The sequence below is a fragment of the Chelonia mydas genome, chromosome 16, assembly GCF_015237465.2.
Source record: "Chelonia mydas isolate rCheMyd1 chromosome 16, rCheMyd1.pri.v2, whole genome shotgun sequence".
NCBI classification, from domain to species: Eukaryota; Metazoa; Chordata; order Testudines; family Cheloniidae; genus Chelonia; species Chelonia mydas.
In genome coordinates, this window is record NC_057857.1 from 16,826,577 (window position 1) to 16,851,308 (window position 24,732).

Genomic DNA, 24,732 nt, shown 5'->3' on the forward strand with positions numbered 1-24,732 from the left:
CCCATGTAGTAAGGCAGTGAACATTTGACAGAAGCAAGAGAAGCAACTGCCAGCAGATGAAATATTTACAAGTGAGCATTCGAAAGAATAAATATTTAAATATGTGGAAAAGAGAGCTATTTAAAGAGGAGTTTAAAAAAATAATAATAAAAAACCCAGCAAGGTTGAACACTGGGTTCATAACTCCAGGAACCACAAACTAATAAACGGGCTGGGGTCTAACTTGCCATCTGGCAGAGACACAAACCAACCTGGGGGCTAGAAAATCCATCACACATAGGAGCTATAAGAAGATCCATACTAAGCCTTTGCCCTGCCCAGATCCCTATTTGGAAAATTATGCTCTGCTCCCCTGGCAGTTTCAGCTGGTTCTGGTATTCTTCACGTGTTGTGAAATGTTCAGCAGCTGCCACATTCCAGCCAGAGGTGGCTGTCTGTCAGTGGTGGGTGAAGTGACAGATCCACATGTGCCTATGTATGTGAGGCAAATTCACCCTTGGTGTAACTCCATCAAAGCCAATGGAGTTACACAAAGTCACAAATTTTGATAGACATGTTTTTAAAGGGCTTTCGGATCTGTCAAGCTGAAAGCTTCTGTACTCGATGCTGTGTGTGTGCTAAGATTGCGTGACCATTATCAGACATGGAGGGGGAGACTGTCATAGCTGCCTGGACAACCCAAATCCCTTCATTAAATTTGAGAATCTCAGCTGCAGTTTACGGAGATGAGACAAAACAGCAAAGCTCAGGTTTGGATTACAAACTCCACATGGCTTTTCGTAAGTGCCGAGCCCCCTCAGCAGGTTCTTTCCCAGCATAATGATCTCCATGATCTGTGAGCAGCATACTTCCTAAAGAGGCACCAGCTGCAGGGCTAGGAGCAGGAAGGCCATACACTGTATTTTTCTGCTGTCCCCTGCTGACAGTAAGGTGAACTGTTCCTTTCCACGGTACTAGCCTGGCCCAGTGGGTCTGTGTGGGATCTGCCTTTTGTTGCGATGTGACTTTTAAAGCTCACGTCTGACAGCTTTTTTTTTCTTATCATGCCTCTAAAACAACAAACCCAATAAAGTATAATTGAAAACGAAAAACCAATTACAGAGCCTGCATCTGCGCATTCAAAACCTCATGGCCCATGTCCTGCTGCGGGGGGAAGATAATCTTTCGCCAATTGAAATTGTCACCCCAATTATTAACTAAGAGGATTAGGCACTGCGCTGATTGAACAACAACACCACCCAGATATAATTACCCTGTCTTCTCTCATCATTGCAATCTCCTGGTGTCTGATGGAAGCTGTTTGCACGAAAACGCAATGGAGGAAACGAGATAAACCCAACATGTAAATTCATTAAAGCGCTCCAGTGTAATTAATTCCAGCTCTTCAGAGAGACGGGGCAGCTGCCGAGAGACTGGCCCTGTGCACACAGGGAAATGAGAATTGTCAGCCTGCAGACACCCAGTTTTGACTACAAGCCTGCGTAAGCAAAACTACCTCGTAATAACTGGCCCAGCTTGGGCACCCAGCAACATCTAGGAAAGCAGCTCCCATTCATTCACCCAGAGGCATAGCCTCCATTTCCATTACACCTCAATCGAATGCAATAGGACCAGCGTTTGAAAAGGGCTTCGATCATGTCTCTTACTTTGCCCCTGCAATTTTCCAGGTGCACTTGATGCCAGTCAGGCATCTAATTACCTGAACGGCCCAGCCCATCAGTTATGCTGTCTCGTGATGCGACATGCGTATGTGGGGCTTGAGCATGTTAAAGAGACCTTCTGGCTCCTGAGAGCGCTACATTCCTCCCCACCTTCTCCAAGGCAGACCGCTTACGTATTAGTAAGAGCCCAGAGCCCAGATCCATCAGCTGATGCAGCCAGGGGAATTCAATCCACAGCTTCTGGTTCACAAGCAAGTACCAGCCCTGCTGAGTCCTCAGACCCTCCCCCCCCAGCCCCATCTCTCTATTTATAGCTCTGGTAGGGAAGGTCTCTGCCTGACCTGCCATGTTGCTTTCCACCTGAATACGCATAGAGGGGATGGGAGGGAGCTGGGAAGAAACTGACTTGAAGCCAGACTGAGGAAATCACCTTGTGCAGGCTTTATCTTTCCAGAAACTCTTCTTTGCTTTGAGTAACTGAAAAGGAGTCCAATCCCCCCACACCCCATTAGAAACCTTTGGCCAGAGGGAATGCAGCACTTTCAGCAATTACTGACACAACAGAAAGATCAGCAAATCCCTGACAGCCCATCCTCCCTTGCAGTTAAATCCCTCCCCTCGCCCCAAGGCTGGGCATGAGGTAAGAGTTTCTATCTCTCTGGAGGCAGAGCAGCACACAGCACATTGCCTCTTGGGTGTGAGAGGATCACACTCCCTAAGGGCACCTGGTCACAGGTGTAACACTCCCGCTTGGTTAGACATGGGCTCAGGCCACCACCTTCAGAACAGGGGTTCCAAACACCCCCAGATTAGGTGGTGTTTGGGATGGGGGCTTTGGTTTGGTCCATTAAAAAGATATGAATGGGGTTATTTGCAAAAACTCGATCCAGTTAGGGGTGGGATTTCAGTGTTGCCAAGGCTTGTGATTGTTTTGAGAGTCTCATGACAAAGGGCGTCGTCATGAAAACCCCAGTTGCAGCAGCCACAGAAACACATGAGAATCGGAGCTGTCTTTTTATTTAGAACACTTTCTGGTTCACTCATGTTTGCGGAGCAAAACTCGAAGACATGACTCCAGTGCACCCTCGAGGATCGCAAACCAAGGGACAAAGGAAAAAAACCCTAAAAATCAGGATCGTTTAAAAAAATATCATAATTTTTGAATGTCTGGGGACTGCCCATACTATTTCAAACACCCCTACTATGAATGGGTATCTGGATCTGAGCTTTTCGACTTTGGATCCCTCTCTAATAATGACCACCACTCACCTAAGTACTTCAGTGCTACGGCTCAAGGATGGCATTGTGGTTAAAGCCCTCGAGTTGGATTCAGAAGATAAGGGCTCAATTCCCTGCTCTGCCCCACCGGCTGTGTGCGATGTTGGGCAAATCACTTAAGATCCCTTTAACCTCTGGTTCCCCTCTGAGATCGATGGAGAGCTCGGTGGTGCAGGCACCCCTTCTCTTGATGTGCACATTCAGTGCCTACCACAACAGAGCCTTGCTTTTGGTTGAGTGCTATTGTAAGATAAATAATAATGTGAACAATGTGCAATGTTTCCGCCCCAGCTCAATGGGGCTGGATGTGCAGCCACCTCAGCACTCCCAGCTCCTGCCAAGAAGCAAAGCAGAACAAAATGCTCCTCCTACACATGCAGTCTCCTTTAGAACTGACCCGTGATATCTAGCCAGAACAGGGGGGAAACATTCGGGGTTAGGGTAGATACTAGCCTGATATCATAGCCGTACATATCCTTTTCGGGACGCCCGTGAATTATCCAGTGGGCCAATTCCTTCCCACAGCCACCTCCGAGCATCATCCCTGAGCAAAAAGAAAAGGAGGAGAGGACTGTAAGCGGAGTCCGGAAATCAGTTTTGGTTGTTTTGAGCCTGATGTGCATTCAAAACGCCCACTGCTTGACCCAGGAAGTGTTTGTGGCATGAATGCAAGATGGGGAGCCCCTTACATCTCCAGCCGGGATAACCCTCTCCTGAGCCCAGTCTTCCCCCTCCATGAAGCTGATGGGGTTTTGCTCTGGCTAAAAGAAAGGAACTTTGACCTTTTTCCTTTGGTCTTGTCTTACCCGCACTATTGAAGCCACAGCCAAGGAAAAAGCCTCGGACTTCTGGCGCTTCCCCCATGAGGGGCTTATGGTCAGCAGTAAACGATTCTAGAATGCAGAAAAGATGACACAACCCATCAATACAGCCCTTACCAGCCACGAGTTCCCCACGCGTTTCAGAGATCGGTCACGCGGCTCCAGAGTGGGGCTTTCAAGTGTTCTCTGCTCCCGCTGGAGTCCGTGAGAACAAAGTTAGACCAACATGGCGTGAACTTGAAAATATCACCTCAAGGATCCCTCTTTCTCTGACACCTCGGGATGTAGAAGAAATCGCTGCTGTCCCCTTGAACAGGGGCATGAATGAGCAGGGATCAAAGCCGAATAGCGCTCCGTTACCATGGTAATGAGCACATGCCATAAGGGCCTGATCCAAAGTCCAGTAAGGTCAGTGGAAAGATTCCCATTGTCTGTGATTGGCTTTGGATCGGGCCCTGTGAACAGAGACGAGGCATGATAGTGATTGGTGGAAACAGACAGAGATTGATCGGTACCAGGAGAGACCGGGTCTCTTCCAGAATGTTCCTCCCCCACCCTTGGAGAACCCAGATACATTTTGATGCAACCAAAATAACTCTAGCTGGCGCGGCAACAAGAAGCTAATGTTACAGCCTATTTCAGTGTTTGTCTGGGGGCAAAAGGGGGAAAATCAGGTCAGGAAACAACAGACCCTTTCTTTCAGTGAAAGGCCTGCCCCGAGCTAAAGCCAAACCTCCCCCTGAGCCATGCTAGAGTTTGGTGAGAGATTTCCTTACTCAAAGGTTATCTAATGCATTTGGTCTTTGGGGAAGGTGCTAAGCCCCTGGCTTTGCCCAGAAAACCTTCCAGTTCACCTTTTCACCAGAACATTCAGCAGAACCCTGGCATGCTTCTCCAAAGAGCTGGCAGGGGTGAGTGCAGAGGCGATCGCAGAAGGCAGAGATGGAGAAGACCATTTTGATCATTGGCCTACGGGTTAGATTAGACCACAGGCTCAATCCATGCCACTGCCGATGGAGGACTCTTCCCTCCTGGATATTTTCCCAGTACCTTGTCCGCCTAGTTCATATCCCAAGTGATGGAAGTTGCATTGCCTCAATGGGAGACCCCAATGGGCTCAGCCTCTGCAGAGTTTCCCTGATAGTTAGACTTCATTGTTCCCTTTCTTCACCGTATCCCATTGATTCTGGTTAATCCCCCCACCTAGGGTGACCAGATGTCCCGATTTTACAGGGACAGTCCCAATTTTTGGGTCTTTTTCTTATATAGGCTCCTATTACCCCCCATCCCCATCCCAATTTTTCACATTTGTCTGGTCACCCCACCCCGGCCCCCCTTTGGTGGTTTCCTGAACAATTCCTCTTTCACAGCATGTTCCTGGCACGGGGCTTTCGAAAGCAAGGCCATCAGCTGCAAAGGCAGGGAAGACCCTGAACAGGAATCTTTAAACATAAAAGGGCCCTTTGTGAAGTGAGATGACTCCTTTAACTAAATTGGCAAATGTGCCAGGAATTATTAATTCCTCCTAAATTATTATTTTAAACAGTCGTCGTTCTCTGGCTGAATCGCATCCAATGCAAGAGATCTGTGTTGCTCCATTAGTCATCTTTCCGAGGGCCGGGCCAGGTTAATGTTATTGTTATTTTCTTTTTATCCTAATCTGTTGCTGCTGGTATGCTTCATGAATTTCAGATAAATACTTCTTTATTAACCTAATGGATTTTAGCTGAACAGATGCCCCGGGCTCCTGTGTTAATGATGTCTCATTCTGCCAATTCCCACTTCAGATAGGGCTGTCAATCAGTACTCCAAAAAAAAAAAAAAAAAAAAAAGAACCCTATGCTGAGTGGAGGAAAAAAACTCCACAGGTTTTTTTAAACCTCTGTCTGACAGTTTTCTGACTCAATGTGTCCTTCCATTGGGGCGTCCGATCCTGGTTTAAGATCCCTTGGGCATCTTTTTGTCCACCAAACAATTTCCAGCTAGTTTAAGTTCTTCTCTCTCTCACTCAAGAGAAAGGAGAAGGGATTTGGGAAGAACCAATGAATAAGCTCTTTGGGGCAGGGACCATCTCTTTGTTCTGTGTTTGTACAGCACCTAGCACAAGGGGGTCGTGGTCTGGACCACAGTACAGATACATAAATAATAATAAATAATATGGTATTCTTCTTATTATTGTGTCGGTGCCTAGAGTCCCTGAACAAACCCACATAGAGACAGCCTGTGTGTTAGGATACAGATATTCAGGCCTGTCTGTAAAGGCCTATACTCTAAGAATTTAGGTGTATTCTTATCACTTAGCTAGTTATAGAGGTATAAAAGAAAGAATCAAAATCACTGTCTGCCAGTGTAAGGGCCTTCTCTTACTGTGACAGTCTGAGGCCCTGTGCTTTGGCTAAGCAGCCGAGGCAGCCATAAGCTGGGAAGCGAACGGTCACCTCTTCACATCCCAAACTAGTCACAGTGAAATAAGGTGCTATTGGGCTGTTAGGAATACAACTCTGTCCTATCACCTCCAGAGAAAGGGAAGTGCCTAGAAGATGTAAAAGGAAACTTAGTTTGATAGCATCCTGTCTGGCAAGAACTCACTTATCAATAGCTGGGATGTGAAATCCTCACTTCTGTATTGTTTAGTCATTATAGTTCCCACTTTGCTATTGTTTGTCTGTATAAACAGTGGTGAGCTGGAGCCGGTTCGCTAGAACCGGTTGTTAAATTTAGAAGCCCTTTTAGAACCGGTTGTTCCGTGAGGGAGAACCGGTTCTAAAAGGGCTTCTAAATTTAACAGGCCAAAAGTGGCGCCTTAGGCGCCGACTGCATGGATGCTCCAGCCCTGGCGCACCCAAGGGGAAAATTTGGTGCGTGCAGAGCACCCACCGGCAGCTCCCCGCCCCAACCCCGGCCCCAGCTCACCTCCGCTCCGCCTCCTCCCCTGAACGCGCTGCCGCGCTCTGCTTCTCCGCCCCGCCCCCCAGCTTCCCACGAATCAGCTGTTCGCGCGGGAAGCCGGGGCAGGCAGAGAAGCAGGTGGCGGCTTCGCACTCAGACCCAGGGAGGAGGAGGTGAGCTGGGGCGGAGGGGGCGCAAGGAGGGCCACCCGCACTGCAGCAGGTAACCCCGGGGTGGGGGGGTGCAGGGGAACTGCTCCCCACCCCAGCTCACCTCCGCCACCCTCGGCCTGAGCGGGAAGCCGCGGCCTGCTTCTCAGTCCTCCCCGGCTTCCCGCTGAACAGCTGATTTGCAGGAAGCGGGGGGCACGGAGAAGCAGAGTGGGGTGGTGTGTTCAGGGGAGGAGGCGGAGGTGGAGCAGAGGTGAGCTGGGGCCAGGCACGGGGGGGGGGGGGGAAGCTGCTGGTGGGTGCTCTGCACCCACCAATTTTCCCCGTGGGGGCTCCAGCCCCAGAGCCCCCAGGGAGTCGGCGCCTAAGGAGCCACTTTTGATGTGATCAGTGGGGGAGCGGCCGCTCCCCATGCTCCCCCCAGCTATGCTTCCCTGTCCCTAGGAGCCAGAGGGACCTGCCGGATGCTTCCTGGGAGCTGCCCCAGGTAAGCACCGCCGGGATTCCCCACCTCACCCCCCGGCAGGTGCCTCTGGCTCTTAGGGGTGGGGTGGGCACCCACTACGGTGGCCCACGAGACCCTCCTGTCTGGTTCTAGGGGCAGTCAGGGGACAGGGTGGATGGGGCAGGGGTCCTGGAGGGGGGCATCAAGGAACGTGGGGGGGTTGGATGGGGCAGGTGTTCTGGGGGGCGGGGTGGCCAACGACCCCCTTGTGGGGTGAGGAGGGAACCCGTTGTTAAGATTTTGGCAGCTCATCACTGTATATAACCTCTGTCTGGCTCTGTGATTGTTTCTGTCTGCTGTATAATTAATTTTGCTGGGTGTAAACTAATTAAAGTGGTGGGATATAATTGGTTAAATAATCATGTTACAATATGTTAGGATTGGTTAGTTAAATTTCAGTAAAATGATTGGTTAAGGTACAGCTAAGCAGAACTCAAGTTTTACTATATAGTCCGCAGTCAACCAGGAACTGTGTGTGTGTGTGTGGCGGGGGGGGAATAGAGGTGGGGAAATTGGAATCATGTTTTGCTAAAGGGGGAAATGGGAACAGGGAACGGGGGTGGGGAAATTGGAATCATGTTTGGCTAAGGGCAGGAATGGGAACAGGGACACAGGTGTAAGGCTCTGTGGTATCAGAGCTGGGAAGGGGGACACTAAGGAAGGAAACTGGAATCATGCTTGCTGGAAGTTCACCCCAACAAACATCGAATTGTTTGCACCTTTGGACTTCGGATATTGTTGCTCTCTGTTCATGCGAGAAGGACCAGGGAAGTAAGTGGATGAAGGAATAAGCCCCCTAACACTGTGCCTCAAAGAACACACAGTCTGATGTGCATCTTAGCATATACAGACAGGGCCTTTCATCTGGAAGGATCCCAAAACTGGGGGTTTGAAAGGGCTTAGGCATGCAGCTCCTGTTTAACTGCAATGGCATTTGGGCCCCAGCTCCCATAGGCAATGCAAACCCCAGCCTGCGAGCAGAATTTGCTATCTCCACCTCTGAAATCACCCCTGAAATCGAGCCATCTCTGGGGCAAGACGTGTCATCCGTTCAGCGTTGCATGGCGACATAACTCAACCGTTCGAGACTAGGAAAGCCTAGGAATACTGCATCCAACTGTAAAACATAGCAGGCAAAAAGTGGCCCTCCAAACTGGAAGGTAGCCATGCCTCCATGACACCTGTTCTTTTTTAAAAAGCACTACAGGATCTTATTGACCATATGGTCAGGTTCTTTGTTTTGCCTCCTAACAAGCGGTTGAGGGTGTTGGTTCAAGGCTGACTTCTTCTCAATAAGCAGCTCTGATCCAAGAACTGACCTGTGCCTAGCCTGGGAGATCTGATGAGACTACAGCTAAAGGAGGTATGGCTGCAGACAGAGATATTCATGTCATGGAACGGGTGGAGTGGGGGTGGGGCCAGGGGCGTGGGGGGCCGAGCACCCACGGGAAAGAGGGGAAGTCGGCACCTATGGTTTCAATCATTTCAAAATGACTCAGTTCAATTTTCTTTTTTGAAAACCATCCTTTAGTCTAAATTTATCAACGACCAATCATTTTGACTGAAAAAACTGAATCTTTCTATTTCAAAAGCGTCAAGAAACTCTGTTTCAACAATTTCAAAACCCTTTTCTACCCCAAAATTTTCAAGTCGGGACAGTCATTGAAATCGACCCTGTTATGTGAACAGTTTCGTTTTCAATGAATTGACAATTTTGGCAAAAAGTGGTTCATCGAAAAATTCCTGGCCAGGTGCTGGGCCCCATACAACTCCAACGTAATGCGAGTTAAGTCCCGTGAATCTGGAGCATGAAAAGCTGAATTCTATCCTCACGGCTACTAGTAAGTCCCAGCTAGCCACAGTGATCGGCATGACAAGCATGAGGCCCTAGATGGCATGGATCTGTTCCTATGTGGAGGACAACCCTTGTAGTTGATAAAAAGTTTCTGGGACACAGTAGCCTGGTTAAGTGGACTATGCTTGTGCTCTCTGTTCTAAGAACATTTGGACAGTGCTCTCCCACTGAAACCAGTTCCTGACCCGCCCTGTCAAACCCAAGTCACCTTTTGCAAACTGGTTTGTTATGGCCTTGAACTCTATTTTTGCCATTAATGGGGATTTGTCCCCCTCACCCTCAGGAAGCAAAATGGGCTGCAAAACTATAAAGGGGACAAGCGTTTCTTCTATAAAAGATTTACTGCACAGTGCAAACAACATGCTTTTGCCATGTGTTTGTGCTTTCCAAACCCACCGTGACTTGGCTTTCACAGACAGAATACATGCAAGTTTAAATCCAGAGTGCACGGGGCGCGGGGGAAGGATCGTTGAGCCTTTAGAAATTACATTTATTGCGTTACAAATATTGTATATAAAAAAAGTTGGCTTCCTGCAGGAGACCTGGCTTCTCAGTGGAGACTGAGAGCTGCACTTACACCCTGATTTAATCAAAGCTGCGCTTCCCAGGGCCAAGGCATCTACCTTGTAAATGTCATGTTTTATCTGGTTAGGAGCAAGAGATGTGTCCTACTTTCCCTTCGAGCAACTGTGCAGCTCCGTCCCTGTGGGGCTGGAGGGTTTTTCCTTTTAAATACTTCAGTGAAATGAGAGCAGGTCTTTATGGCGCAGGCTTCTCCAGTTAATGCAGAGCAGTCTTGAAATGGAACCTCATAAGCTATTCCTCAGACTCCCATATAGCACTGCACCTTATCTCATTTCAGACTCAATAACCTTTTATATAAGCCATGCAGGCGCCAGACCTAGAACTGCCAATGGTGCTGGATTTACAGATCTGGTAGATCTTTTCCATCCCTAATGTCTAAAGAATCCAGTCATGCTGCCTAAGCATACCATGTGGATATTTCCACAAAAAAGATCAGCAATAAAATAGCCATCAGTGTTGACATTTTTAAATGTTGTCACTAGGTTTCAGAGTGAACATCAGATAGCTATACTGCCCCTTCGAGCTATTGTTTCAGGGTGTCTGCACCCTAAGAAGGATAGTGCTTCATCTGGTTGCATATCCTTTCACCTAAAAAGGTTTGCAGCGGCCAGAGCTTTAAACTTTTTTTCCCCCCCAAAAAATAAAAGCTCAAATTCTGAAGAAACTGAGCAGACCCTCATGGTCATGTTCCGAAGGTAGAGCAGAGTCCTGATGAGAGCAGATCTGCTATGAACTGGACCAAGAGCAGAGGTGAAAGGTTGCCTAAGAGTCTGATATATGGAGAAGGGTAGGGCACGGGGTATATAGGCCTCCATTCAGGGCTTTGTAGGAAGATGGCTAGCTCTCTTGCTGACTAGAAGACAGACCACAGATGCATGCTGCAGGGATGACCAGGCAAGATGGGCTGGCCCAGCTGTGTTGAATTAAGTCATCCCCTTAGGACACTGTCAAAGTCTTCTGAAAAGTCACACTGCCTGAATCTTTGGGCAAAGAGGAGGATGCGATCAGGGAAAGTGCTCTCTGTGCAAGTCTCCAAACCTTGGTTGTGCAAAGCCTTTTCTAAAGCCTTCGTTTAAAACCCCCAATTTTGGGAAGTTGGTCCTGGTCTGGTCACCAGCCTAGATACATTATTTGGACTTCCAGGCACATGCATTTGGACCCTGGCTATTGGACCCATGCACAGCTCAACACCCATTTTCTGCAATGCAGATACCAGGGGTCTGATTTCCAGCCATCACAGTTCCTGCTGAGTATTTAGTATTGCCAGCCCATTCCCATGGACACAGCGACGCTCAGATAGCAGAAAGCTTCAATCCAAACCCCTCAATCTGCAGGGGCTGCTGTAGTCTAGTGCAAGGAGTTTGGGCCAAATGTTGGGAGAGCTCTGACTCTGCCATGGACTTGCTGTGTGACCCTTGGCAAGACACCGCAACTCTGTGCCTCAGTTTCCTCACCTCTAAAAATGGAGATAACAACACTGCTTTGCGATCTAGAGATGAAAAGCACTTAGGGTCTGATTTCCAAAGGCATTTAGGTACCTAAAGAAGCAGATAGGTGCCTAGAGGGATTTTCAAAAGCACCTAGGTGCCCAACTCCATTGATTTCTCATCTGCATCGTTAAGTGCCTTTGAAAAATCTGGCCCTAAGCATGATGATCATTTTCTCTCGGCCCCAGAGCATTATAAGACCCCTGCTGGCACACCCATGTAAAAAACTATCCCTGTGCAGAGTTGAGACGTGAAACGAGCAGCAAGGAAAGAGGTGTGTGCGTGGCGGTATCTACACTACAAGCCCGGGGGGGTGATTCCCCTGCTCGTGTGCACACGCTCGTGGTAGCTCTCACTGAGATCGCGCGAGTGTAAATAGCAGTGTAGCCACAGCAGCATGGGGAGCGGCGGTGGAGGTACGGCTGAGCCGTGCCACCTACAGACCCACTGGCTTGAGGAGGATTTGTAGCCGGCACAGCTCAGCTGTGCCTCTGTTACGGTGGCTACACGGCTCGTCACACTTGCGCCAGCTCAAAGGGCGTTAGCATGAGCACGTGTACACGGCAAGGGAATCTCAACCCTAGCTCTTCGTGTCAACATACCCTAAATGTTGAGCAGTTTCCCCCCCACATTCTTACTTTCCTTACTGAGGTTCTGGAGTCTCTTTTATCCCTTTACTCCTGTATCCCAGGTCCCAGGAAACTGGGATTTTTCCTTTATCCTCTCTGCTGATGACCCCCAATTGGGAATCTGTATTACCAGCTAGTGTTGTATCAGGGTATCCCTTAATCGCAGTGTGGCAAAGCGTTCCCCGACGCCGATCGAATACAGCTGGGAGGTTGGATCTGTCTGAGACCAGTGGTACGCTACCTCAGGCATTGCTCCGAAACACATGGAACGTTCCATCTTGGGGACCATTCTTCTAATGGGGCTGGAACTGAAATGTCTCAATACCCCCTGCCAGTGGTTACCCTGCTTCCAGGTAAAGCACCCCAATTCGCCTCTCCCTCTTACTCACACCCCTAGATTTGAAGGCATAAATAGGTCCCTCTTTTACAGCTGCAATCTGGAAAGGTCATGCAAGGTGATGTGCAAAGGGAGTCAAAGCAGCTAGCCACCTAGCAGGGTGTGTGTCCTAGATGACCTCTTTCCTAGTTTGTGCCCACAAATCAAAGACCTGGACTTCTATAGTAAGTTATCATAGCTGAGGGTCATAGCAAAATAACTTCACACTTGCAAAAAACAGAGGCCAGTATCTGAAAATCTGGCCTTTAATGTTCAAATCCAGCCGCAGCAAAGTCAGTGGTAAACATGGGTGACATTACTGCACGGCCACACCCACTTTCTCTGGGATTCGATTGGCTGCAGACTTTTAGCACCAAAACCACTGAGCAGTGTTGCCCAGAGAATGAGGGAAAAAAACCCACTGAAGTGTAACAAAACTCGTGGGCTATTTTCCTCCCTATAGTAGGCTTCTGCCACCACCTTCAGGAATAGGATATCATTGCATCCAATCCTGTGACGTTCTCCCTTTGTATTCCAACAGGCTTATTTCCTTCGAAGAACATTCTGATGCAAACAAGAGCCTCCAGGCAGAGGTCCCTTTGGTGTTCACGTGTATTTGCCAGTTCTGCTTCACAAGTCGTGCCTAGCACTTCCCCACTCTACTGCATTTGTATCTCCAGAGGCTCAATGGGACTGGTGTGGCGTTTAGAAATGCTATACCTGTCACAGCCCGTCACAGGGCTTCTGAGAAATTCAACCAGCCTGAGATGCTGTGTGTACAGTGTAACAAAACCGCCTCAGCCAGGACAGAATCTTCAGTGGAAGCCTGGAGTGCGTGGGACAGCTGTCACATCCTAGGGGCCCTCTAACAGAGATGCTGAGGGGATGGCCAGAACAAGACCAAATTGAAATTCTGGGGCTCCCCTGTCCCATTGCCCCATCCACCTTGAGACTTACATCCCCCAAATCATGACAAGCCAATCTGTGAGCTTTCCACATCAGACATGTGCGAGAAGCACACTATCCATCATGCCAGGACAGAGCCAGCTCAGCTTTGCTCCAGCTTTTAGTGCCAAGGCAGGTCAACCAAGTCGATATTAGCTCTAATTAGCACTCCCACAAGCTGTTTGAAGCTAAGCAGCTCCCAGGATGTGCCAAATTCTCGCCTGCCTTTGAGCATGTTGAAGGAAAGCTGTCCATTCCAGCCCTGGCAATCTAGAGCCCCACCGCTTGGTAAAAACATGCAGTACAGAGGGGAACTGGCTTTGGGGAAAAAAAAGATTTGATCAATGCACTGGATGATCATGGCAAGCAGTGATCTATAGAGCCATTTCCCACCCCTATCTCTGTGCGATCAGCACGTTTTCAGGCTTTCTGCTTATATACAGGGTCTGATCCAAAACCTACTGAAGTCAATGGGAGCCTTTCTGCTGATTTCCATGGGGGCTGGACCAGGTCCTCTTTCCATCTCTTTTGTGAGTGTGCACGTGTGTGTCTTTAAGGAAAAACCAAGGAAGACAGACATTTTATCCGTTCCCAATTTGTCTCCTTGCGTGGGTGGGAAGGAGAAAGCAAGAGAGACTGATTCATACTAACCCTGCATATAAATATAATCATTGCTAGCTCCAAACTAGGAGAATACATAGAAAAAAATAATCAGCACAGATTCACCAAGGAACAAAGCTGCATTGATGGCATGTGGAATGCACTGTCAAAATATTACCTGGTCCACAGACAGTGGATTTAATTCCGGTTTTCTCCAGCACCGGGACTCTGTTTATTGCACCTTCAATATGCTGCATGAACACATCCCAGTCCAGATCAAAGAGGCCAAAGGCAAATTTCTCAGATACCTGAGGGGAAACAGGAGCCGAGGTACACAGAAGTTAAGTGAGAGAAGATGTTTATTTTATAACTAACACCCCATTCTGACAGCCGCTTAGCAGCTGCTTCCTGTAAGGTGCTGAGTATCTTCATTGCCCAATGAAATCAGTAGGAACGGAGGGGGCTCAGCGCTTCTGGAAAACAGCCCCAAGGGGTGAACTCCTGGCCCTGTTGAAGTCAACGGGAGTTTTGACATTGATTATGGCTCCCAAAATTAGAAGCTGCTTTGGAAACTTTGGTTTCATAGAAACTTATCTGCTAAGCTGTCCAGCCAAGGAGAGGAACTGTGATGCCTAGCTAGTACCTTAACCACCTAAGCTATGAATGAGACATAGGACCCATCAGTTAGAATCACTTTGCATATGGGCTTATTAAAGATCATTGTCCACTTTGTCTTAGGGTAAAACACATGAAAGAATATCTCATTTTTCCTTGAAAGACAAGCCCATTAACTACTGTAGTAATTGACACATTAAACTCCCCATCCAGTTACTGTGAAAATGGAACACCCCATTCGCAGGATATAGGACAGAAGAGGGCTAAGAAGGTTGAAGAAAAAGTTCATCACAAGCCACAGTCATTTACTATCACCTTCAGCGTTAATCCCGGAAAGATTTTCATTCGTCCGTTTGGAAGCCTTTCTCCCATTGCAGAGAGGGAGCAAAATCTAATGAAGACTCATGTTACAGGACTATGTCATATCTGGGCAGTCAATTTCCAATCACTACTGCCAGTAAGGAACTCACTCGGCACCATTTGATCGAGGAGAAAGGGTGGTAGGACTCAGGAACTCTAGGTTCAATTTCTGTCTCTTCCTATGTGACCTCGGGCAAGTCACTGTACCTCTTTGAGCCTCAAATCCCACCCTGCAAAGCCAGCATAATAGTACTCTCTGTCACCCAACCTTTGCCAGGTCTACTTGGCACATGAACTCTTTGAGCAGACACTATCCCATACTATTGGTGAATGGGGCAACGGGGCCCCGTTCTTAGCTGGGGCCTCTGGCTGCTATTGTGAAACAAACAACAAATAATTCGGCGGTCTCCTTCTCAGACATGCCGCTTTGTGGAGAGAAGGCAGAGGGGGCAGGAGGAGATGGTCGCATTTTTGTACTTTGAGAAGAATGGAAAAGGTCTTAGAGGCAACACCTGAGTAAGGGCCCAAGCTAATAAACTGAATGGAAGACATGCCTCTTGTGGCTTGCCCAAGGTCAGAGACAAGGACCTATGGCAAAGCAGGGAATTGAACTGTGATCTCCCAAGTCCCAGGCTAGTGCCGTAACCACTAGACCATCCTTCCTCTCCCACCCAAATAGAAGAAGCTGTCAAATCCCCTCTCCCTCCGAGTCCTGCTGAACCCAGCTCTGTCTTAATGCAAAGGGTCCTCATTTCATGCACGCTGGCACATAAGCAAGAGAGCTAAGGAGCTCATTTCAGCGCCGACTTTGTCAAAACGGCTTTCCTGGTAACGTGCTTTATTTCCTATGAAAATCTCTCAGCACCGCTCACCTCCTCCCAGAATATTGGATTTGATTCATATCCACCCACGGACAGGGCATCGCCTTGGAGACGGAGATACACCGAGGCGTCGTGATCGCGAACGTTCGGCATATTCTAAACAGAGGTAGAAAGGAACATCATCAAAGCGGGGCAGGAGGGGTAAAGCGCACAGGCTCACAGTCACCTGGGATGCTTCTGCCCTTGTTCCAACAGTGCACCCCAAGCTGAATGGCCATCTTCTTCCCCGCAGCTGCCTTGCTAGATGGCCACTGTGGAGTGTCATTATAAACATAAGGGTGCAGGTTACCAGGCTGTTTATTCTCCATCCAGGAGAATCCAAGCCTGCTGGAATCACTAGCAGCTCCTCTTCGTTTCCCCCAGCACGGAAATCCCCTAGCACCTCCTCACCAAGAGGCACAGTGCACCTAGCTCCTCCCTGTGTGTCCCACTGCGAGACTTGCCAGCGGTCAGGCCTCGGAGCTCAGGGCTAGTGGAGGAAGGAAGAAGCCAGTCCTGGTGGTTCGCTACCTGCCCCACTTCTGGCTCCCCACTCCCGGGAATCCCACATTATTCCTAGCCCTCCCACCTGCTCACCATTCTATTGTCCCGTGTGGGGTTTATCCGGCTTCCTCTGCTCCCTGCTGCTGGCATCAGCACCCCGATGCTCCAGGCCCAAGGAAAATCTGCTCAGAATGGGTGACCAGTGACCAATGAGAGGCCCAAGAAGGCCAGTTAAGAATCCTCTGTCCAGCCCAGCTCTGTCCCTGAGCAAAAGCAAGGACGCTTTCTAGCTCTAAGAAAGCTTGGATCCAAATGTGGCTGGGGCTGTATTGAGGCTCACAAGGGCTGGGCAGGCAAGAGCGATTTGTTTTAAAGCATCTAAGCCTTTGTTTTTAAAAGGACTCCACTGACTCTGCAAACAAGCAGTGAAAAGAAAAGAACTGGCTGTAGTAGGTCACAGACAATTAGTTTCAGCGCTGGGCCCTTTCTAAGCTGCTGCTTTGCACAGGCTGGAAAATGTGGTTCTCCTGTGCCTCAGAGAAGTCAGAGCCCTGCTTGACAGCACTGCTCCAACACCAGCAGAACAAGACTAGCGGCGGACATGATACGAGCAATGCACCGAGACATCCTCCCCGCACACGCTGCCCATGGGCACAGGGGGCTAAACAGCTGCAGAAGAACTGGAGGTGCTAATATGTTTACATGGGCCGAGTTTAATTCACTAAACAGATCTGCTGTGCGTCCCAGCCCCAGACCAAGAGCATGAGCTACAGGGCGCTGAAATGCAAGCTGATTTCCGTATGGGTCTGAACAAGACTGAAGTATAACCATCTCTGAATGCATCTGATGAAGTGAGCTGTAGCTCACGAAAGCTTATGCTCTAACAACTTTGTTAGTCTCTAAGGTGCCACACGTCCTCCTTTTCTTTTTGCGGATACAGACTAACACGGCTGTTACTCTGAAATCTAAAAACCAAATTTACCTTACCTCCACAAAAGAGTGACTGTGGAAGCAGACAAGATTGCACTTGTGTAGTCACCTGAAGACAGTAATAATACCTAGCTCTTATCCTCAGTAGATCTCAAAGCATGTGCAATGGAAGTCATAGTATCATTATCCCCATTTTATAACTGGGGAAACTGAGGCACAGCAATTTGCCCAAGGTCACCCATCAGGCCAGAGTCAGGAACAGAACACAGGTCTACTGAATCCCAGTCCAGTGCTGTATCCCCTAGGTCACGCTGAGTTAACTGATGTGCTTGTATAGGGCCTAGTGCAAGGGGGTTCCAATCCTCTTGGGGCCACCATTCAGATAATAAGGCCTGAAATCAATAGGATGGAGCAGAGCTGCTAGAGACATTCTCAGGAGGAGAACTGGCAGACCCGTGTGTTTTGATCCACGTTAAAAGGAAAAAATGATTTCTCTCTTACCCCACCTACACAACAAGATGAAACAGTACAGCAGCCAAGACACTAATACATAGTTAAAGAATAATATCGACTTTAACAACATAGCATGAAAATATTTAAGTTACACAAATGGCATTATTGTAGGGTCTTACTGTATTTTTACTGATAAATTAATAATCAGCATTTCAACAAGAGGCACTGTGGTTAGTGGATAGGCCTCTAGCCTAGCAGTCAGGAGACCTAGGGTCTATTATCCACTCTGCCACCAACTTGTTATACAACCTTGGGCAAGTCACTTGAGGTTTTTCCTCTTCTACTCATCTATTTAAGTTGCAAACTCTTCAGGGCAAGGATCGTCTCTTACTATATCTCTGTGCAGTGCCTAGCACAGTGGGGGCCCAGTTTTGGGTCAGGCTGGTAGATGCTACTGCAGTATAAAAAATAATATAGTTAAATGGCACTTTTCAAAATCAACTGTCAAAGAGTCAAGGTGTAGGGGGAAAACAGATGGGTTGCACAGAAAATTTAATACAAAATTACTCTAAAAATCTATAGGCCACAAATTAATATCACCTCCTTTTGTATGGTTTCAAACACCCTTATAGAATTCCAAAGCATAGAAATGTCTCTGAAATTTCGCAGGATGGTTCAAAAATATTTAGAAAACTGTATCATTTCCTTGGCAGGGCTGCAGGACTTTCCATAAAGGCTGTTTACTAAGATGAAACACAGTTACCTGGGGATATCTGGACTCCTTTATCAAACACAAAACACCAGAGCCCAGAGGGTAATTCTGCTATGAAAGGTGGGGAAAAAAAGAAACAGCGTCCTGTGTTAAAATATTCGTAAATATTAAACAGAATGACAGTAATGTATTAAATTACTGAATATTAATTATTTGTATCTTCACAGTGCATAGGTGTCCCACTCATGGACCCCGACCCCAGTCTGCAAGAAGAGGCAGTCTGGCATAGCGCACAGGCCAGATTGGGACTCAGGACTGGGTGCTATTCCTGGCTTTACCAGTGGACTGCTGGGTGACCCTGGGCAAGTCACGTCAACGGTCTGTGCCTCAGTTTCCACTTCATCATGAGAGCGATGTCCTATGTAAAGTGCTTTAAGATCTCCTGGTGCAGAACCCTTGATAAAAGCATGGCATTCTTAACATTAAAAATATGTGAATAATGCAGCAGCATTTAGGCCCCAATTCAGCAAAGCATTTAAAAACATGCTTGGCTTTAAGCACGTGTTTAAATCAACCCCTGTTCAGCCTGGCACTTAGGCATGTGCTTAAATCCCACAGAAGCCAGAGGGAGAGTGACTCTCCCCTTTCACACTTTGGGTCAAATTCTGTCTTAAACGACCCTTCTTGCAGCTCCCGTGAAATTGGTGGGATGCAGCATGGGGTAGGACTGGCCCGTTTCTTCTAGGCATGTACGTGGTATGGAGGGGTCCCTCCTGCATGTCCTTACGTCTGAAGCCAGTCAACATCCAGGGATTCCATGAACTCTTCCTTTGAAATACTCCCTTTGCTGCATAGTGCTCGTGCTGCCCAAGAGCATCATCTAGCTGCAGGCCGAGGAATGAAACTTTTCCAAGGCGACATTTGTTTCTGAAATGCTACAGGCAGATGTGCTGAGATGGGGCAGTGGGATCTCTGACAACAATTCCAGCGGCAAAGAACAGTAGGGTTCCTCTCCCGCAGCCCTGACCCGGGGGAAGGGAGGGGGGTGTAGAAATAGGCAATGTGCTCTTTCATGCAAGGAGACGGCTCAGAGGGGCAGTGGCTTCATTAAGCTGAGCCAGGAGCAGTGAGAGAAGTACCCAGATGGCATCACTGCGGCAGGGGTGTTGAGCAGCACAAGTGGGGATGTCGGGCAAAACCACAACGGACCCGAACACAAAAAGCTAGTGTGGATAGACTCACGCCTGTCCTGCCCGACCAGTTCAGTTACCAACAGCCCACTGCCGTGGGGATGGGCATGGTGCAAGAACGGAGAGAATGCAACAGAATTTTCGGGTCCGGGCAGGCTCCCGAGAGCAGAGCTGATCAAACGGTGTAAGTTAGCTGACAGATGTAGCCTTTTTGCCTCCAATCACAGATTACCCGCAAACAGGTCGAGCCTTTTATTAGCTTGTTCATTACACACAACGGCGTCACAGCACTGCTTTGCTCTAGAGAAAGTTTAGGGTGACCAGATCTCCAGATTTTATCGGGACAGTTCCAACGTGCGGGGCTTTGACTTATATAGGCACCTATTACCCCCCTTCCCCTGTCCCGATTTTTCACACTTGCTCTCTGGTCACCCTATGTGGGTTAGGACATTTTGCCAAAACCAGGGAAATAGTTTTCATGGATGTTTTTGCGTGTTTCCCCTAGTTTGTCACCAGTGCTATTCAGTGCAAGATCATTTTAACCAATGGATTATTTGTAAACCTGGTGCTATTTGGCACTAGACAGCCATGTGTTGTGTATCTGCTGCTCAGATTTGCTATTTCCATTGTACGGCCGGTCACCTAAAGTCACCTGGTATTGTTCCCGTTTCAGATTGGTTGGTCTAAGCTTTATCAACCAGAGGAGTCCCCCTTTCTGCCTGCAGATTATCTGTGAACATTTGTTCAGCGAAACTACTGTTTGAACAACAACAGTGGGTGAAATAGCCCTCGGATGTACACACTGAGTATGTGTGTCCTGCAATCTGAGGTGTGACTGCAGCCCGGGGAGACATACCTGCACTCGCAGGGCAAAATACAGCACGCCGGGGATCTCGGGTACATACTCCCATTGCTATCCTGCACTGAAGCCCCTGCAGTCACATCTACTCTGCTCCGTTTAGGAGCGCGAGCATGGGTGCGCCTACCCGAGCGGCAGTCACACCTCAGATTGCAATACAGACATATCCAGTGATTCACAGCACTTCTGCTTTCAGGGGCTATTCCTGTGAGTAGGACCTCACTCCACCTGAATGTCCATGGCTAGCCAGATAAAAGGGGCCAGGGATGCAAGCTAAGCCCAAGAGTAGGCTTCATTGGCAAGATTATTCACAGATGTTTTGTCACTGAATTCACCAAGGAAAGCGTCTCCTAGAGAAGATGGGACACACAAAGCCACCTCTAGGAAAGGAAAGGAGGTTGGATGTTATGGAGAAAAAAGTGTCCCAGGTCATAGAAGCGTTTGTGAAAACCAGGAGACCCTCCCACAATTTCTGAATCAAGTCCCCTCCTGAAAGCGCCCCCAGCACATGCCCCTGTCTGATGACAAACCCTCCAGTTAGAGAAGAAGAGCAATGAACTGACCTGAATGCCCTCTATCCGCTCCGTCACCACATACGCATGATGCATAGCCACCAGGGGCACGTTTACACCAGCCATCTGGCCCAGGGCTCGGGCCCACACTCCTGTCGTAAAAACAAACCACCGCTCGGTGAGTGACCACAGCCAATGCCTCTGGCCACTTCTGGAACCTATGAGGAGCTGCGCCAGAGACCTGAGGCTCAGAGTCCAGAATGCTGCCCCCTGATGTGTGGAAACAGGGAGTTAACAAGGCCCTTTGGCTCAGTGTTACACACAATCAAAAGCTGCATTCATCTGGCATCTTTCTCCTCCCTGAGCACAGACATGGTGAACCAAAGAATGCCTCACTCAAAGATTGGACAAAGTCTCCTAATTGTTGGGACAGGAAGGACTAGTATCCCCATCAGATTATGCCGAGTGGCAGGGCTGTAGCTATGTTACCTTGATTTCCTACCTGCACAGTTCACCACACAGGGAGTCTGGATGATCCCATAGTTTGTTTCCACCGCAGCTACCCTTTGCACACCCAAGTCATCGGCTCTGACCTGAATACCGGTCACTGGGCAATTCTCTATTACCTAGAGACAGTGAAAGAGAAGCACAGTGACATCCCCCTGGGGTATGAATGTTAAGGGTTGGACTCATAATACCAAATGAGTAACCCAGCTCTCCTGAGAAGAGCACACATTGTGAGTTCATTGGCAATTTTGAAAAAACTCAAAACAAAAATTGTTTCAGGTCCGGCTGAAAACGAAAATTTTCAGCGAATCGAAAAAGCTGAAAACATTTACAGTTCAGATAGAATGAGAGAATTTGTTTCCGTTTTGACCATTTTTGAATTTTAAAAAATTAAATTAAAGGAAATTTTGAAGCAAAAAGTCATTTCAAGTTAAAAAAATCAAAATGTTGTGGTTCAAAAATGTTGAAACAAAAAGATTTGGGGTTTTTTTTTGGGGGGGGGGGGGCGGATTTGAAATGAACAATGAATTGAAACCGACACAAATTTGCAAAATGTTTTAGCTGAAAAATTTTGCTGAGCTCTACTCTGAAGATGCAGGCCAGTGGCTTCGGCCCAAGGCTCTCCTTCCCAGCAGGGGAAATGTTAATCCAAACATAGCGCTGTCATTTTTTTTTTAAACTTTCATAAAAACCATTCCTATTACTGCAAGGGAATTAAATTCCCCTCTTTAATTTTGGGCTTAAACCGCCTCTCAGTGGCCTTTTAAGGTAATTTTAAATCTCAGAGAACTATAATTATCAATTTGTTTTGTGGTTAGCACGGAGGAGCCCCAGTCACGGACCAGGTGCTAGGTGCTGTACAAACACAGATCCAAATGTTGGTCCATGCCCCAATGAGCTTGCTGTATTTTACCCCTCACCAACAACTTGTTTTTCACGATGTAGCTGTTTTGGTCACATATCCTTTTCCCATTTTCCCCCCTCCTCTTTACTTCCCCAGCTCCTATGGCTCTATGACAAAACCACCATCTCTGATGAGGCATGGCTGGGACTCCCTTCAAAGTCAGTCAGCGCCACCCCCAATCTGCCAAAGGGGGGCGCTGTTAAACAGAACAAGGCAATTCTGAAACAGATCTGGCTTTGAGAATGGTGGAAGCTGGGAACAGCAGGAAGCCAAGGATCAAGGGGAGAGGAGGGAAAATGTATAGAGAGAGAACGTCTGGCTGAATTTGAGAGTTGTGAAAAGCTACAATGCTCAGACACCCACCCAAATGTGCAATAGTCAATTACCAAAGCGCCTCTGGCAGCAGCTGCCCTGGTAAGGGTTGTACAGGTGCCGGCAGGATCCATTGTGCCATCCTTAGGAACGTAAAGTGTGCCATAAAGATCATCCACGTTCATCAGTGGGTACAGGTCCTTGGTTTCTGCAGGGGACAGGACGTACGATTCTATGCCATAGACCTTACCCAGCTACAAACGAGACACGAGAACAGGTGTATTAATGCAGACAAGACAGCGTGGTTTGGCATCTCTGCAAAACAATCAACAATGTGAAGAAACCACAGGGGCACACCTGCGTCCCAAATAACTACATGCAAACATGCCAGGCCTAACTACATACGCACTGATAATCTAACTGGGTTCTGGTGGATTCCCAAAACACAGTACATGGTGAACACCTTTAGAGGGCTCAAACTATTTAAAGGGACATTACCCTAGTCCTATACAAGTAAGCGGTGCAATTGGAAATATGATGCTGTACTTAATGGCAATGGGCAGTGGACAGGTTTCATTTTGCAAAGCCCAGATCAGGGATGCATTAGATCCGAGAACCTTTTTACCTGAGTCCCCAAAGCCGGGTATGGTGGAGAGAGGTTTAAAACCAATGATTCCGCTTTCGATCCCTCTACCCCTCATGAGCGTTAAGTGTCTATTAGGTCATTGAATCAAAGAGTATTAAGATGGACACAGCCGTTTTCATAGTGTATATTTCACTAGAAGTGCAGCAGTTCAGGAGTTAAAGAAGAAACTAGTGTCATGTAACCGGTCTTTATTGTGACTCTTTGAAATCAAATGCTAATGTGTGTACTTCCCAGCAGAAAAAGGCAAGAGGACTGGCTGGGTCTGTGTATCTCTCTGCTGCTTTGGGAGGAGAATACAGTTAGGGTGACCAGACACCAAATGTGAAAAATCGGGACAGGGGGTGGGGGGTTATAGGAGCCTATATAAGAAAAAGACCCAAAAATCGGGACTGTCCCTATAAAATCGGGACATCTGGTCACCCTATATACAGCATTATGATCAGCAGAGAAACCAGACTTCACGGCTAATCCTGCATGGAGAATCCCTTTCACTTTGTGAGTGAGACCAGTGTTCAGATTCAACTGAATCTCAAGGACCCCTCTACTAAGTAAGAGGCCATTATCATAAAGGCTGCAGTAGCCACCATGCATGGTTTACTGGCCAGGGCAATTCCTCAGCTAGAATCTCAGCACATGCCTGTATCACTTGGGACAATAAGGTCTGTGTGGGCTCTGCCACCAGGGATCACAAGGTGATCTATGGCCAACCTCCTCTCGCTGGGTCTCTTTTTGGGTACATCTCCACTGCCGCTGGGCACTTCCCAACTGGGGTAGCTGGACCTGCACTCACTTTGCTCGAGCCAGCGTGTGAAAAAGAGCATTGTAGCTGAGGTAGCATGGGTAATGGCAGCTTGGGCCAGCGGCCCCAGTACAGACCTGCTGTCTGGTGAGTTTATACTCAGGCAGCTAGTCCAGCTACGCTGCTATTTTTAGCCCCCTCACTCAAGCAGAGCTAGCGCGTGTCTGGGTATCTGGGTTGGGAAGCATGTTTCCAGGGGCAGTGGAGACGTACCCTTTGATCCCCATTCCCACCTCCCTCCTTCCTGGCAGCTACTGACACTGCATTATCTTTGTTCTACAGGGGCAGGATCTACTGCATCCAAAGCTTGTTGAAATCAGGGGAGACACTCCTGGGCTTTGGATCAGGGTTTCAGAACCTGCCAGCAAGGCTGCTCCATGAATGATAAGTGAGGCCACGTTTAACTTTCCAAGCGGGGTGGAAAAATGAGCTGTCTAAATAAACAGCAATCACCCCAATCAGGACTGATGGATAAAATTTCCCTCTGTGTCATGGGGAGAACTGGGCTCTCCGTGCAGCAGAAGATAAATGGTTGGCTGATGAAAGGACTGTCCTGTTTTGATGCTGCAAGTCAAAGCAGCCGAGTTGAAGATTGACGCGGCGGGTTCCCTGTGACATGGTAGAAGACAGGATCCATCCCCTCCCTCACACTAGCCCGTTTTCTAAGGGGCATGGATTTTCTCCATAAATATTGCACAGACATTTAAGCAGGTTGCTCTTTTTACTTTAGGGACTAAGGCCTTAGTCCTAATCTTCAAAGCAATCAAT

The 24,732-nt window shown here is 48.1% G+C and overlaps 1 protein-coding gene across 1 annotated transcript in view; it reads right to left on the minus strand.

Moving 5' to 3' along the window:
* Nucleotides 1-24,732, minus strand: part of SARDH (sarcosine dehydrogenase) — a 110,681-nt gene that overhangs the window by 81,163 nt on the left and 4,786 nt on the right. The window contains exons 4-10 of the mRNA XM_037879945.2: nt 22,594-22,773; nt 21,299-21,422; nt 20,848-20,948; nt 15,649-15,753; nt 13,980-14,109; nt 3,746-3,832; nt 3,393-3,483 (exon numbers count right to left, since the gene is read on the minus strand). Of these exons, the coding sequence (XP_037735873.1) occupies nt 3,393-3,483; nt 3,746-3,832; nt 13,980-14,109; nt 15,649-15,753; nt 20,848-20,948; nt 21,299-21,422; nt 22,594-22,773 (818 nt within the window). The remainder of the gene's footprint in view (nt 1-3,392; nt 3,484-3,745; nt 3,833-13,979; nt 14,110-15,648; nt 15,754-20,847; nt 20,949-21,298; nt 21,423-22,593; nt 22,774-24,732) is intronic.